At 42.7% G+C, this 13,393-nt stretch overlaps 1 protein-coding gene across 1 annotated transcript in view; it reads right to left on the bottom strand.

Annotated features, from left to right (window-relative positions):
* The window catches only part of LOC120051470 (electrogenic sodium bicarbonate cotransporter 4-like), a 48,600-nt gene that overhangs the window by 2,198 nt on the left and 33,009 nt on the right, over nt 1-13,393 (bottom strand). The window contains exons 13-25 of the mRNA XM_038998352.1: nt 13,038-13,171; nt 12,298-12,478; nt 12,091-12,181; nt 11,337-11,401; nt 9,593-9,784; nt 5,327-5,440; nt 5,015-5,176; nt 4,366-4,544; nt 4,128-4,200; nt 3,796-3,864; nt 2,970-3,143; nt 2,322-2,504; nt 2,153-2,211 (exon numbers count right to left, since the gene is read on the bottom strand). Of these exons, the coding sequence (XP_038854280.1) occupies nt 2,153-2,211; nt 2,322-2,504; nt 2,970-3,143; nt 3,796-3,864; nt 4,128-4,200; nt 4,366-4,544; nt 5,015-5,176; nt 5,327-5,440; nt 9,593-9,784; nt 11,337-11,401; nt 12,091-12,181; nt 12,298-12,478; nt 13,038-13,171 (1,676 nt within the window). The remainder of the gene's footprint in view (nt 1-2,152; nt 2,212-2,321; nt 2,505-2,969; nt 3,144-3,795; nt 3,865-4,127; nt 4,201-4,365; nt 4,545-5,014; nt 5,177-5,326; nt 5,441-9,592; nt 9,785-11,336; nt 11,402-12,090; nt 12,182-12,297; nt 12,479-13,037; nt 13,172-13,393) is intronic.

The raw sequence follows: 13,393 nt of genomic DNA, 5'->3' as shown, positions 1-13,393 counted from the left end.
ACATGTTTAACTATACTTGTGGGGACCAGAAGCCCCCACAAGAAAAGTAAACAAACAAAAATCTGACCAACTGCGGACATTTTGTTAGTCCCTACAAGGTCAAATGCTATATCTAGGGGGTTTAGGGTTAGGGTTAGAAATAGTGTTAGGGTTAGAATTAGGGTTAGGAGCTAGGGTTAGTTTTAGGGTTAGGGTTAAGGTTAGGGTACGGGTTATGGTTAGGGGTTAGTGAAAATAGGATTTTGAATGGGACTTAATAATGTGTGTCCACAAGGTTATTTGTATAAGACCGTGTGTGTGTGTGTGTGTGTGTGTGTGTGTGTGTGTGTGTGTGTGTGTGTGTGTGTGTGTGTGTGTGTGTGTGTGTGTGTGTGTGTGTGTGTGTGTGTGTGTGTGTGTGCATAGGCGCCTGAGCAATGGCACATATTACATGATTAAATCTGTGAAATAATTTTTCTCCCCAAGCTGTATTTAACACCATTCTGCATTTTTGCCATCTATTTCCTCAACATCAATCGGTTAAATCACATAGATATAATGTTTTAATTCAGTTACAAAAGTAACAGTCCTGGTTGAGTGCTCGGTGCGAGTGCACACGTGGCCACTTCGCAGTTACAATGCAAAATTAAAAAGCACATAATATTTGTACCCCGATAAAATAGCTCCACTTTGCTTGGTAAGTAAAATTGACTCTCGTTGCATAGAATATATATGCTGCTGAGACAAGTTTTAAACATTGTCATGGTGACACTGTGACAGAGCTTTAAAAAAAACTCTATGTCGGAGGTAGGTATGGACGGGCATCAGTCTCTCCATCTTTAAACAGATAAAAAATAATGAAATACAATACTATTTAGTGGAATGTGGTTTGAGACAATGTTAATTTGCTTTGACACTAGTGTTCCATAGGCCTACGTGTGCATTTGCGGGGCAAAACTAAAAATAAACTAAGCCAAGCATCAAGCGGTTCTTCTCCCATTAGGCCTAGAAATACATGCCGAGGAAAAAGTATCTAAATGATGGGATACACAAGCTACATTCCTTGCCAAATGATGACAGTTGCATTCCTTCTATTTTCCGCTTTGGCTACTTTGTGACCTGCTAGTGCCCTTTGAATTGGTTAGTCTAGGGCTAGGCTACACAGGTTCCACACTGAAAATATGCAAAAACATTCGTTTGATAAAGACAAAGACTGTATTTTCATCAGAATCATTAGGCCTATGCCTACTGTAAACATATGTTGTGGGCGTAATTCGTCACCTGGAACTGTTCATTTAGAAAATTCCAAACAGGCAGAATAAACTAAATCGAACATCTGAATGAAAAAATTGTCTTTCAACTCGCCAAATTGAGTGGCGAGATGCAAGTCACTTCACACTTTTTTCATTTGGAAAAATATTCTGTTGTATTTTATTCTGTTATAATACATTCTGTTTTTTTCACTACAAAATAGGTGTCTTGACTGTTATAATGGCTCGGGAAATAAGAGCGTCTTGTCTGCTAAATTAACAAAACAAGGATACGCCATTGCACAGCCATATGCTTCTACAAGCAAGCTCCACTGCTGAGGTTACTGCCTTTTGAAGAATGTATTCCATGATATAACATAACCAGTTGATGTTGCGGTTTCAAAAAAAATCTTAAATGGCACTTATTTGTTTTATTGACTATGGAGCAATTTAGAAATTAGGATTTGCTATCTGTAATGATTCTGATAAATTGGGCATTGTTGCACACTGTTGGCATATAGGCCTAGTTAAATGTGCACATATTTCTTTCTGGCCTTGTGTTCTAAAAACACTTGAGTACTCGACCTCAATATAATTTGTGGCAGAACTTAAGAAAAATTGTTGTGTTCTGTCCATAAATATAGATTCCACCTGTAAAGAAGCAGTGTACAATTGCAGGAAATGTTTTTAAAACGTTTAACTCATTTAATTTTTTTTAACTTTAAGACAAAGTCAGGCGCCCATGTGTGTGTGTGCGTCCATGTTTTGGGTCTGCATATATCTGCCAGGCTGATTTCATGTTTATGTAATCTATGTATCAGGGGATGTATTTGCCTGGCTGGCAGTGAGCGGCCCACTGTGACTGGGCATCAGCAGGCTGAAGGAGGTCTCTGTAGGGGACGTGTAGTTTAAGCACACAGTACCTGCGGTCCAGGTCAGACTCAGAGCTGGGCGAGCAGTTGGAGTAAGCGTGGTACTTCTCCTGCATACAAACACACACACAAAACACAGCCATCAAAAATACATTATTTAGCAAGTTTTCTTTTGCTCTAAACCAGCCAGTTGGTGGCAGTAAATCTTAACGTTTCTCACCTTGTCTTTGCTGTCGCCTGCTCTCCCTTTCTTCTTGTCTTTGTTCTTCGTGTCATCTTTATCGCCCTTCTTCTTCTTATCCTTCTTCTTGTCTTTCCCAGGCAGGATGTCATCGATCCAGGCCAGGTCGTGTTGAGAGAACACCATGTCCAGCATCTTACGCACCACCAGCAACCCCAGGATCTGTTAACCACACCAGCACATTATCCAATCTTACATAACTTCCATGACAAGAAAACAACCTCAACAGGAAAGAAGATGAAAGTTAAACTCTTCATAAGTAACCAACGTTTACATCACATCAGGTCATTTGTATGTTGAAGTGTGCTTGAATGCATAGCTGAAATGATGTCCGCTAAAGTGAAACTTTAGCTTGTGAGAGCTGACCATTATTTTTTATGCATTAATGCAGGGGTTTCATACACATTCCATTGAGGGGCGAGTGTCTGCAGGTTTTGCTCCTCCCATGTACTGTACTTGATTGATCAGTTAAGCTCATTTATTAGTAAAAACTCCCCTCAGCTGGTTGTCTCGGTCTTAATTGGACACAAATTGAAAGGAAAGAACAAAAACAGCAGACACTCTGGAATGGGTTTGACAGCCCTGTATTAATGCTTGTTCCAATCAAAAGCGAGTAAGGAATAATACCATGACAGGGAAGAGGATGGCCAGAACGGTGGACTTGAGAACCCAAAGGACAGCCAGACAGATTATCTGGACCAGGGTGAAGAGGTGGACCCTCCTCAGAGGCACGTGACGCAGGAAAGGGAAGTCAGGCTGGTACTTGGACGGCATCATGTACAACTTGATCCTCTCCCAGAACTACAGGGGAGTGACAATGAGAACACACACTCATCACTGCCTATATTATTCTCAATTTCCAATGTTTTATCTATATAACATATTCAATTTGGCAGACACTTATCCAAAGCAACTTACAGTAATGTGTATATACATTTTCATATGGGTGGTCCCAGCAGGAATCAAACCAACAACCAAAGCATTGGAAGCTCCATGCTCTACCAACTGAGCCACACACAATTGTTTATGGATTGTGGGCAATAGGCTTGTAAATGGGCTTGCAATAGGACCCTGTAATGTTTGTTCACCTTGCTGTTGACATTTTACTCTTTCGTCTGTGACATTTCCCTTTGATTGGCAGGGTGCAGCCAAACAGCATCCACACACAGAGCACAAACAGACTCACTGAGCCTTCACTGAAATCCTAGCTCCGCTCTGAGCAGCCTAGCTAACGCGCTCATCAAAATGCATCTCCAAATTGCTTTAGACGCGGCTAGAATACAGTCACCTTCCCTCCAGACACACGGTTTCTGATGAGGAAGAGAACGACATCACAGATAATGCATCTTCATTTGGAGATTTGAATTCATGTCAGAGGAAGAACCCGCATACCATGAGACTTTCAATTGCCACAACCACTGGCTGTCTACGTTGTTTTGTGGTCTATACATACCTGAATGCCGCTAAGAGATGCCATGCCCATGTAGAGAAACACACCGTAAAGTACTGGCATGGGTATGAACTGTGGGTGAAAGAGAGAGAGAACACACATCTTAAACACACAGACAACATCAGCACATTATCTTGTTGATCCCCTTTAATAATGTCATATGGTGGTATAGAAAACACACTGACTGGACCCCAAAGGGCCAGTGCACTACTATTCAGTGCACTACTTTTGACCAAGGCCCATAGGGAATAGGGTGCCATTTGGGGCGCAGCTCCTTTTTATCCTTTATCCATAATCCTTGTTTGGGTCAGAGGAAATGAATACATTTTACTGACCTGTAGAATGGGAGCCAGGAAGATGGAGACTCCAGTGAGAACAAACACCAGAATCCCTGTCAGTCTCTGCTCCCTGTTCAATAGAGAAAGAGCGAGAGAGAAACAGAGAGGGGATGACTACCAGCAAACCTTTCCATCTATAATAGACAGCAGACAAGAGACAAGCCCTGCCTGGACTATACTGTCCAGTACATCCTCCATAGTCACAGTCTACGGTCACTGCTCAGTGCTCCCTCACCTGACACCAAGGAACTGGGGCTGCTCTCCAGGAGCGCTGGACTCACTTTCCATCTTCAGCGAGTCGATGTGTGCGATGGAGATGACAGTGGCAGCCACATACCAGGGCAGGCCCAAGAAGGAGCAGACAGCCATCAGCACCCCAACCCAGAACAGGTCCAGGTGGTAGCCACACCCTTTCTGCCAGGGAGGGACACACAGGTGGAGGGACACACAGAGCAGAGTAGGACAAACTCACACTGGGGGATGTCATTGAGGTAATTGTCCTATGCATCATGTAGGACCTAACATGACACCAAAGGCCAATTAAGGTTCTAGGAACTATGTTTTACCCCTACAAGTACATCTCTTATCTACAATATAAATTGCTCACTGTGGCAAACATCCTCTCTCATGGACAGATTCTGCACAAATTACACAAGATTTTAGTTTTGGGTTAACCGAGATTATGGCAAACATGTGTGATGCCCAGTGTGATCTCCAAAAAGCTGAGGTTAAACTTGTTATCAATGTCTTCACTATAACAGGCTTGGCTGTGGATATAATAGAGAACATCCAGGTGTGACTTCTAAAAGAGGTCTCCTTGACTCAATGGGACTTCCAGGATAAATAAAGGTCAAATCAATCAATGAAAACACCCCTCAAAGTACCCTCAGTTTGTTCTCCTTCCGGTTGACAATGACAGCACTGATCTGCTGGTCCATGAAGATGAGGATGGTGACCAGGAGAGCAGGGACGAAGCTGGCCAAATACACCCACCATGGGTTCTTCCCAAACGGCAGCACTATCCAACCCCGGTCTGGACGTGTGGGCTAAAGGGAGTCAGTAAGGGACAGTGTCTGAGTGACCATTCATTGGTTAAAGGACAAAAACATACATGTATAATGATACACAACTGTTCCAGGGTACGGTCAGGAATATAACTAATAAAAAGAGTGGCTATTTTGAACCCGTTCCTTTACCTTAAACTCTGTGGGAACAATGAGCTTGGGGGTTTTGAGCCCGATTAACCTGTCCAGACCCACAAAGGTCATAATGGCCATGAAGATGGAGAAGTCACTGATGAGCTTCCGCAGCTGTTTACAGAAGCCACAGACAGAGCAAGAGACAGACACACAGACAGACATAATAGACAGAGACAAGGACAGAGACACGGACAGACAGACAGAACAAAGCAAATGAAAAAAAATACAATATAAGTCTAGCGAGAAACATAAATCATATCTCAAAGAAATACACAAAGAGTTTATTTCCAAAACACTATGTTCACACATTTTTTACATTTGTTTTTTCATCAGAAATGATTGCTCACCTTCATGTCTGTCAAATATTTCTGTTCTCAATTCAAAGATTATAGATCTTTATGAAAATATGTTTTTTTGCAAAACGCTATATCCATTGATTAGCTGGAATGGAATGTTCATATCCTGTATATTTGACTGTGATATGTAGTTGTCTCACCTAGCTATCTTAAGATGAATGCACTAACTGTAAGTTGCTCTGGATAAGAGCATCGGCTAAATGACTAAAATGTACATGTACAGTTTATCTCATATTACTGTATTGAATTATAAAAATATACAAATATTGATGTCACAAATGTACCATTTGTAAATTTCTTTATAGAAAATGTAGTTATTTGCTACATTTGACTGTAAAACCTAGCAGTACTACTTATTTCTCTGAGAGAGGCGGATATATTGCATTTTGCAAAAAAAACATATTTGTATGTCTGAAATGAAACCATCAAGTTTTAGATTTTAAACAAATACATGTCTGTCATTGAATAGCCCCATGCCATGATTAGATAGTGAAAAAACACACAATCTCTTTGATATATATTTTTTTTTTTTAAAAGCTAATTTACCAATATTTCTGAAAAAGGATATATGGTGTTTTGGAATTAAACTCTTTAAACGCAGATACACAAACACATAAAAAACACATCTCAACACAATGCATTAAAAGTCGTAAGCTTGTTCAAGATGGTGCCGGAAGAGAGGACTGCCATCTTATCGGATCTTAACCAACCATGCAATTTCTTTATTTTTTTGCGTTGTTTGTAACTTGTTTAGCACATAATGTTGCTGCTACCATCTCTTATGACCGAAAAGAGCTTTTGGACATCAGAACTGGGATTACTCACCTCAAATTGGACGAGGAGTTCTTCTTCAATAAGTCGGACGCGAGGGATATACTACAAACACCCGACCAGGCCCAGATCCCTGTGATTCGCTGGAAAAGGAAATGTAGGTTTCGCGGAAAGAGATCAGGATGCCTTCTAAGGATCAGGCGACGAGTGGCTAATCTGCCCTTGCCTTCCATTCTGCTAGCTAACGTTCAATCACTGGAAAATAAATGGGACGACTGTAAGGGACATTAAACTGTAATATCTTATGTTTCACGGAGTCGTGGCTGAACAACGACATTAAGAACATACAGCTGGCGGGTTATACACGGCAGGACAGAACAGCAGCCTCTGGTAAGACACGGGGCGGGGGCCTATGCATATTTGTAAACAATAGCTGGTGCACGATATCTAAGGAAGTCTCAAGGTTTTGCTCGCCTGAGGTAGAGTATTTCATGATAAGCTGTAGACCACACTATCTACCTAGAGAGTTTATCTGTATTTTTTGTAGCTGTCTACATACCACCACAGACCAATGCTGGCACTAAAACCACACTCAATGAGCTGTATTCCGCCATAAGCAAACAGGAAAATGCTCATCCAGAGGCGGCACTCCTAGTGGCCGGGGACTTTAATGCAGGGAAACTTAAATCAGTTTTACCTAAGTTCTATCAGCATGTTAAATGTGCAACCAGAGGGGGAAAAAAATTGAGACCACCTTTACTCCACACACGCGTACAAAGCTCTCCCTCACCATCCATTTGGCAAATCTGACCATAACTCTATCCTCCTGATTCCGGCTTACAAACAAAAATTAAAGCAGGAAGCACCTGTGACTCGGTCTATAAAAAATTGGTCAGACGAAGCAAATGCTAAACTACAGGACTGTTTTGCTAGCACAAACTGGAATATGTTCTGGGATTTATCCGATGGTATTGAGGAGTACACCACATCAGTCACTGGCTTCATCAATAAGTGCATAGAGGACGTCGTCCCCACAGTGACTGTACGTACATACCCCAACCAGAAGCCATGGATTACAGGCAAGCTGCCGCATTCAATGAGTGGGACTCTAACCCGGAAGCTTATAAGAAAATCCGCTATGCCCTCCGACGAACCATCAAACAGGCAAAGCGTCAATACAGGACTAAGATCGAATCGTACTACACCGGCTCCGACGCTCGTCGGTTGTGGCAGGGCTTGCAAACCATTACAGACTACAAAGGGAAGCACAGTGAGAACTGCCCAGTGACACGAGCCTACCAGACAAGCTAAACAACTTCTATGCTCGCTTCGAGGCAAGTAACACTGAAACATGCATGAGCGCATCAGCTGTTCCGGACGACTGTGTGATCACACTGTCCACAGCAGATGTGAGCAAGACCATTAAACAAGTCAACATTCACAAGGTCGCTGGGCCAGACGTATTACCAGGATGTGTACTCTGAGTATGCGCTGACCAAATGGCAAATGTCTTCACTGACATTTTCAATCTCTCCCTGTCTGAGTCTGTAATACCAACACGTTTCAAGCAGACCACCATAGTCCCTGTGCCCAAGAACACTAAGGTAACCTGCCTAAATGACTACCGACCCGTAGCACTCACATCTCTAGCCATGAATTGCTTTCAAAGGCTGGTCATGGCTCACATCAACACCATTATCCCAGAAACCATAGACCCACTCCAATTTGCATACCGCCCCAACAGATCCACAGATGATGCAATCTATATTTCACTCCACACTGTCCTTTCCCACGTGGACAAAATGAACACCTATGTGAGAATGATATTCATTGACTACAGCTCAGCATTCAACACCCTAGTGCCCTCAAAGCTCAACACTAAGCTAAGGACCCTGGGACTAAACACCTCCCTCTGCAACTGGATCCTGGACTTCCTGATGGGCCACCCCCAGGTGGTAAGAGTACGTAACAACACATCCGCCACACTGATCCTCAACATGGGGGCCCCTCAGGGGTGCGTACTCAGTCCCCTCCTGTACTCTCTGTTCACTCATGACTGCACGGCCAGGCACAACTCCAACACCATCATTAAGTTTGCTGATGACACAACAGTTGCATCTTGAAGGGTTGCATCACTCCCTGGTATGGCAACTGCTCGGGCCTCCGACCGCAAGGCACTACAGAAGGTAATGTGTACGGCCCAGTACATCACCAGGGCCAAGCTTCCTGACATCCAGGACCTTTACACAATGCGGTGTCAGAGGAAGGAAGGCCCTAAAAATTGTCAAAGACTCTAGCCACCCTAGTCATAGACTGTTCTCTCTGCTGACGCACAGCAAGCGGTACCGGAGCACCAAGTCTAGGTCCAAGAGGCTTCTAAACAGCTTCTACCCCCAAGCCATAAGACTCCTGAACAGCTAATCAAATGGCTACCCAGACAATTTGCATTGTGCCCCCCCCCCCCCCCCCCCCACGCTGCTGCTACTCTCTGTTATTATCTATGCATAGCCACTTTAAAACTCTACCTACATGTACATAATTACCTCAATTACCTCGACAACACCAGTGCCTCCGAAACATTGAAACATTGACTCTGTACCAATACCCCCTGTATATAGCCCCGCTATTGTTATTCACTGCTGCTCTTTAATTTGTTATTCTTATCTCTTACTTTTTTTTAAGGTATTTTCTTAAAACTGCATTGTTGGTTAAGGGCTTCTAAGTAAGCATTTCACAGTAATACCTGTTGTATTTGGCGCATGTGACAAATAATATTACATTTGATTTGATTTGAAGCTGTATTCAGCTGTAATATAGGTGAAATAGAATATTCCTGTCTGTGAGGAACATGCAGTTTCAGGATACCATCTACTGTAGTATGTACATTGAGGAGTTTGGGGAGACAATTGTATACAAAAGTTTAGATCTAAGCATGTTTCGGTCATTGCTCTTATTTACACCATATCTCCATGGAGATGACCCCAAATCACCACAGATTACACCTAATCATATCTGCCTCAAGTGTTTTAAATAGATCATCTTTGTCTTGAAAAAAATGAAACTGTGGCTGAATCAGGATGCTATTTGCGATGCTATGTCAATGAATAAACATCTCTTCAGTTCCTTCTAGTCTCACCTTGGTAGGAAAGTAGCGGCTAAACTTGAACTTCTTGAGGGAGACGGTCATGGAGTAGGTCCCGAAGAACAGGATGAAGGACATGAGGGCCAGGTCAGGGACGTACTTACAGGTGTTGCCCACCAGAGAGCCTCCATACTTCACACACTCCTTCTTACTGAGCTGGCTCCAGTCCAGGTCTGTGATGTTCAACTAAGAGGAGAGAGGGATGTAGGAGGGCAGGGAGTAGGACACAGTTTTTAGAGGTCGAAGAATAAGGTGAAGGGGAGAGTAATGGCTGTGAGGATGTGAGGTTTCTTGCGAGAGAGAGAGAGAGAGAAGATAAAAGGAAAGAGAGTGCAAGAGAACATAAGGGCGCCGAAAATAATCAACTTATTTTTCAGACTCCTCAAAGGAAAGCCATTTGCTGTAAACAAATAATTCCCAATTGGCTGATAAAGTGTCTACATGATAAAGTGTCCTTGTTTTGAAAGAAAAGCACATTTTTTGTCCATTAAAATAACATCAAATTGATCAGAAATGCAGTGTAGACATTGTTAATGTTGTAAATGACTATTGTTGCTGGAAACGGCTGATTTTTTATGGAATATCTATATAGGTGTACAGAGGCCCATTATCAGCAACCATCACTCCTGTGTTCCAATGGCACGTTGTGTTAACTAATCCAAGTTTATCATTTAAAAAAACGAATTGATCATTAGAAAACCCTTTTGCAATTATGTTAGCACAGCTGAAAACTGTTGACCTGATTAAAGAAGCAATTAAACTGGCCTTCTTTAGACTAGTTGAGTATCTGGGGCATCAGCAATTGTGGGTTCGATTACAGGCTCAAAATGACCAGAAACAAACACCTTTCTTCTGAAACTCGTCAGTCTATTCTTGTTCTGAGAAATGAAGGCTATTCAATGCGAGAATTTGCTAAGAAACTGAAGATCTCGTACAACGCTGTGTACTACTCCCTTCACAGAACAGCGCAAACTGGCTCTAACCAGAATAGAAAGAGGAGCGGGAGGCCCCGGTGCACAACTGAGCAAGAGGACAAGTACATTAGAGTGTCTAGTTTGAGAAACAGATGCCTCACAAGTCCTCAACAGGCAGCCTCATTAAATAGAACCTGCAAAACACAGTCTCAACGTCAACAGTGAAGAGGCAACTCCGGGATGCCGTTTCCAGCTACAATAGTAATTTACAACATTAACAATGTCTACACTGTATTTCTGATCATTTTTATGTTATTTTAATGGACATAAAAGGTGCTTTTCTTTCAAAAACAAGGACATTTCTAAGTAACCCCACATTTTTTGAACAGTAGTGTAAATATAGGGTATATTTGTTGCCTTAAGGGGGAAGGTGTTACAGGCTTTGGTTTTTCCATTTATATTTTGGGGTTGGATGTTAGCACGTTAGCACGGTCGGCACACCGATTGTAGTCACCTCGTTAGTCAGAAGGTATTTCCTCTGTGCTGGCACAGGTGATATTTAAGAGCAGCTGGCCCAGTGCACAAGTTGGCTTGACAGATGTGGAGGGTTAACTCATTTCGTTGCCGTTTATCTGATCTTCCTTTTTTTGCTTTTCTCCACTTTTTGGTTTGCTTCATGTCTTTAAGTTTGGTGTGGGTTTGAAATTTGTTTGCCTTTCTTGGGCAAATTTAGGGGCCTTGTGTGTCTTAGGTCCCAGTTGTTGTTGCTAGTTGTTGTTGCTAGACATGACAAAGTAAAAACGTAATTTAAAAAAATCACTTACTCCAAAGAGACTAGAGGTGTTATCAGTTGGCACTGGCACTAAACCATTGAAGATCATTGAAGCCACTGTTTAGTAAGTGAAAAGAAGGGAGAAAGAAGGAGAGAGGAGGGTTATGAAGGAAAAATTGAGATGCAGAGAGTGAAAACAGTGAGAGGTCAGAGTCACGGGACAAGAGAAATGCAAAATGGAATAAGAATTCATCAGGTAGACTTTGAACAGAGACCTTGAACAGAGAAAGTAACTAGTTGAAGCTCATGCATACAAAGTGTTACTCACTCGCATCAGACAGCAGCCATTTGTGAGGGCAGCAAAAACAAATATAAGACAAATCAGTTACATTATTCAAATATCTTAAGTCAATTCTCATAACGATTTCCCAATGAACATCTCCAGAGAGGCATAAAGGTATAATACCTCCTTATATTACCAAACCATACGATAATCTTTATATCCCCAAATCCCTTAGAGGTAGCCAGGTCCTGTTTATACTCCTATCTGTTTGTGCTCTTGCCAACTCCATTTCTGTCAGTGTCAAGTCAAACTTTTGCCATGTTTGGCATGACAATTCCATGACAATTCCATAAGGAGTTGACATGAGAGCAGAAACAGATTGGCACCCAAGCTACTAGGCCCTGATTCCCCATTACTACCCTCTCCAACCATATGACAACCACTATGACCCCTGTTGGGAATTCTGGCTAACTTGATTCTTACTGTACTATAATGATATACTATATGCCAAGGATGGACTCACTGGGGTCTGGGGCCAGGCACTCGCACTTGTAGGCAGTGACGTAGTCTGGCTTGAAGTCGGTGTTGATGGGATAGTACTTGAAGGAGCCCATCTGTAGCAGCACATTACATCAACAGTTAAGTGTGCGCCTGTGTGCCTGTGTGCTTGTGTGCCTAAGTGTGAGCGTGACTGCGTCTGTGTGCGTCCGCGTGCCTGCGTGTGACTCACCATCTTCTTGATGGCGTCAGAGATGAAGATGAAGGAGATGAGGCTGGAGAAGCCCTCCTCTGTGAAGCGGGTCATGTACTTGATGATATAGCTGGCGTCCGTGGCGACCAGGAGGAAGCACTGGATACAGGAGTGGATCCCGATCCACAGACGCAGTTCCATGTAGTCTATACCATTGTTCCTTAGAAATAAGAACATTGATATAGGGCAGAAGGTGAAAGGTAAGACCGTCCTTTTACAAAGCTGGAACGGACACGCTCTCCAATATGGCATATCAAATCTCACCATTGTGCCTTTCATAGTATATCATGTCTGATGTGGGTGTTTGAATTGTCTTTCAAATCAAAGGGAGGAACCATATGTATCAAGATATTATATACTGTATAGGCTACAGCAGGGGTGTTTTTTTTGGGGGGGGGGGGGGGGGGGAACTCAATATATTTTAAAATTACTAAAACAAATTGAAACTGTGTAGAAATGATAATGGACCTATGTTCATACAGTTTCTTGACTGTCCAGCTCACTAATAATCAATAAACAGTCAGGGAGCATCGAAAATTTAAAAAACGATGGATAGAGGACAATGTTTTGAAAATTCTGACAGCAAGGAAATATATAAAAATGCCAGTGCGGCTTTCCGGACCTCGTTGAAGAATGAGTGCGGCCCCCCAGGGCAAAATGAGTTCGACACCCCTTGGCTACAGTGTCTGACTTTGAAGTGGGGTTGAGCTCTCACTCACTTGCTGAATTCGAAGAGCAGTTTCTCGAAGATGAGGATGGGTCCAGTGGAGCTAAGGATGATGAGGGGCTGACCACTAAACATACAGAACACTGTTCCTGACAGCGCTGTGCCCAGGAAACTCTCCATCACACCCTGATATAGAGGAGAGAGAGAAGAGAGGGCAGGGGGAGAAACAGGGTAGGGGTGAGAGTAGGGAGAGAGAGATGGAGAGGGAAAATGAAGAGAGACAGACAGAGAGAAGTGGTTGTGAATGTGTTAGAGAAAGGCAGTATGCTATATTTCAATCTGACAGACAGTCTGTGCGAATCATCAGTAGCAGCCAGCCAGAGCACTTATCCTAAATGGTTTCAGTAT

Source organism: Salvelinus namaycush, chromosome 1 (genome assembly GCF_016432855.1).
Source record: "Salvelinus namaycush isolate Seneca chromosome 1, SaNama_1.0, whole genome shotgun sequence".
Classification (NCBI taxonomy): domain Eukaryota; kingdom Metazoa; phylum Chordata; class Actinopteri; order Salmoniformes; family Salmonidae; genus Salvelinus; species Salvelinus namaycush.
This window is presented reverse-complemented; position numbering and strand designations above follow the sequence as displayed.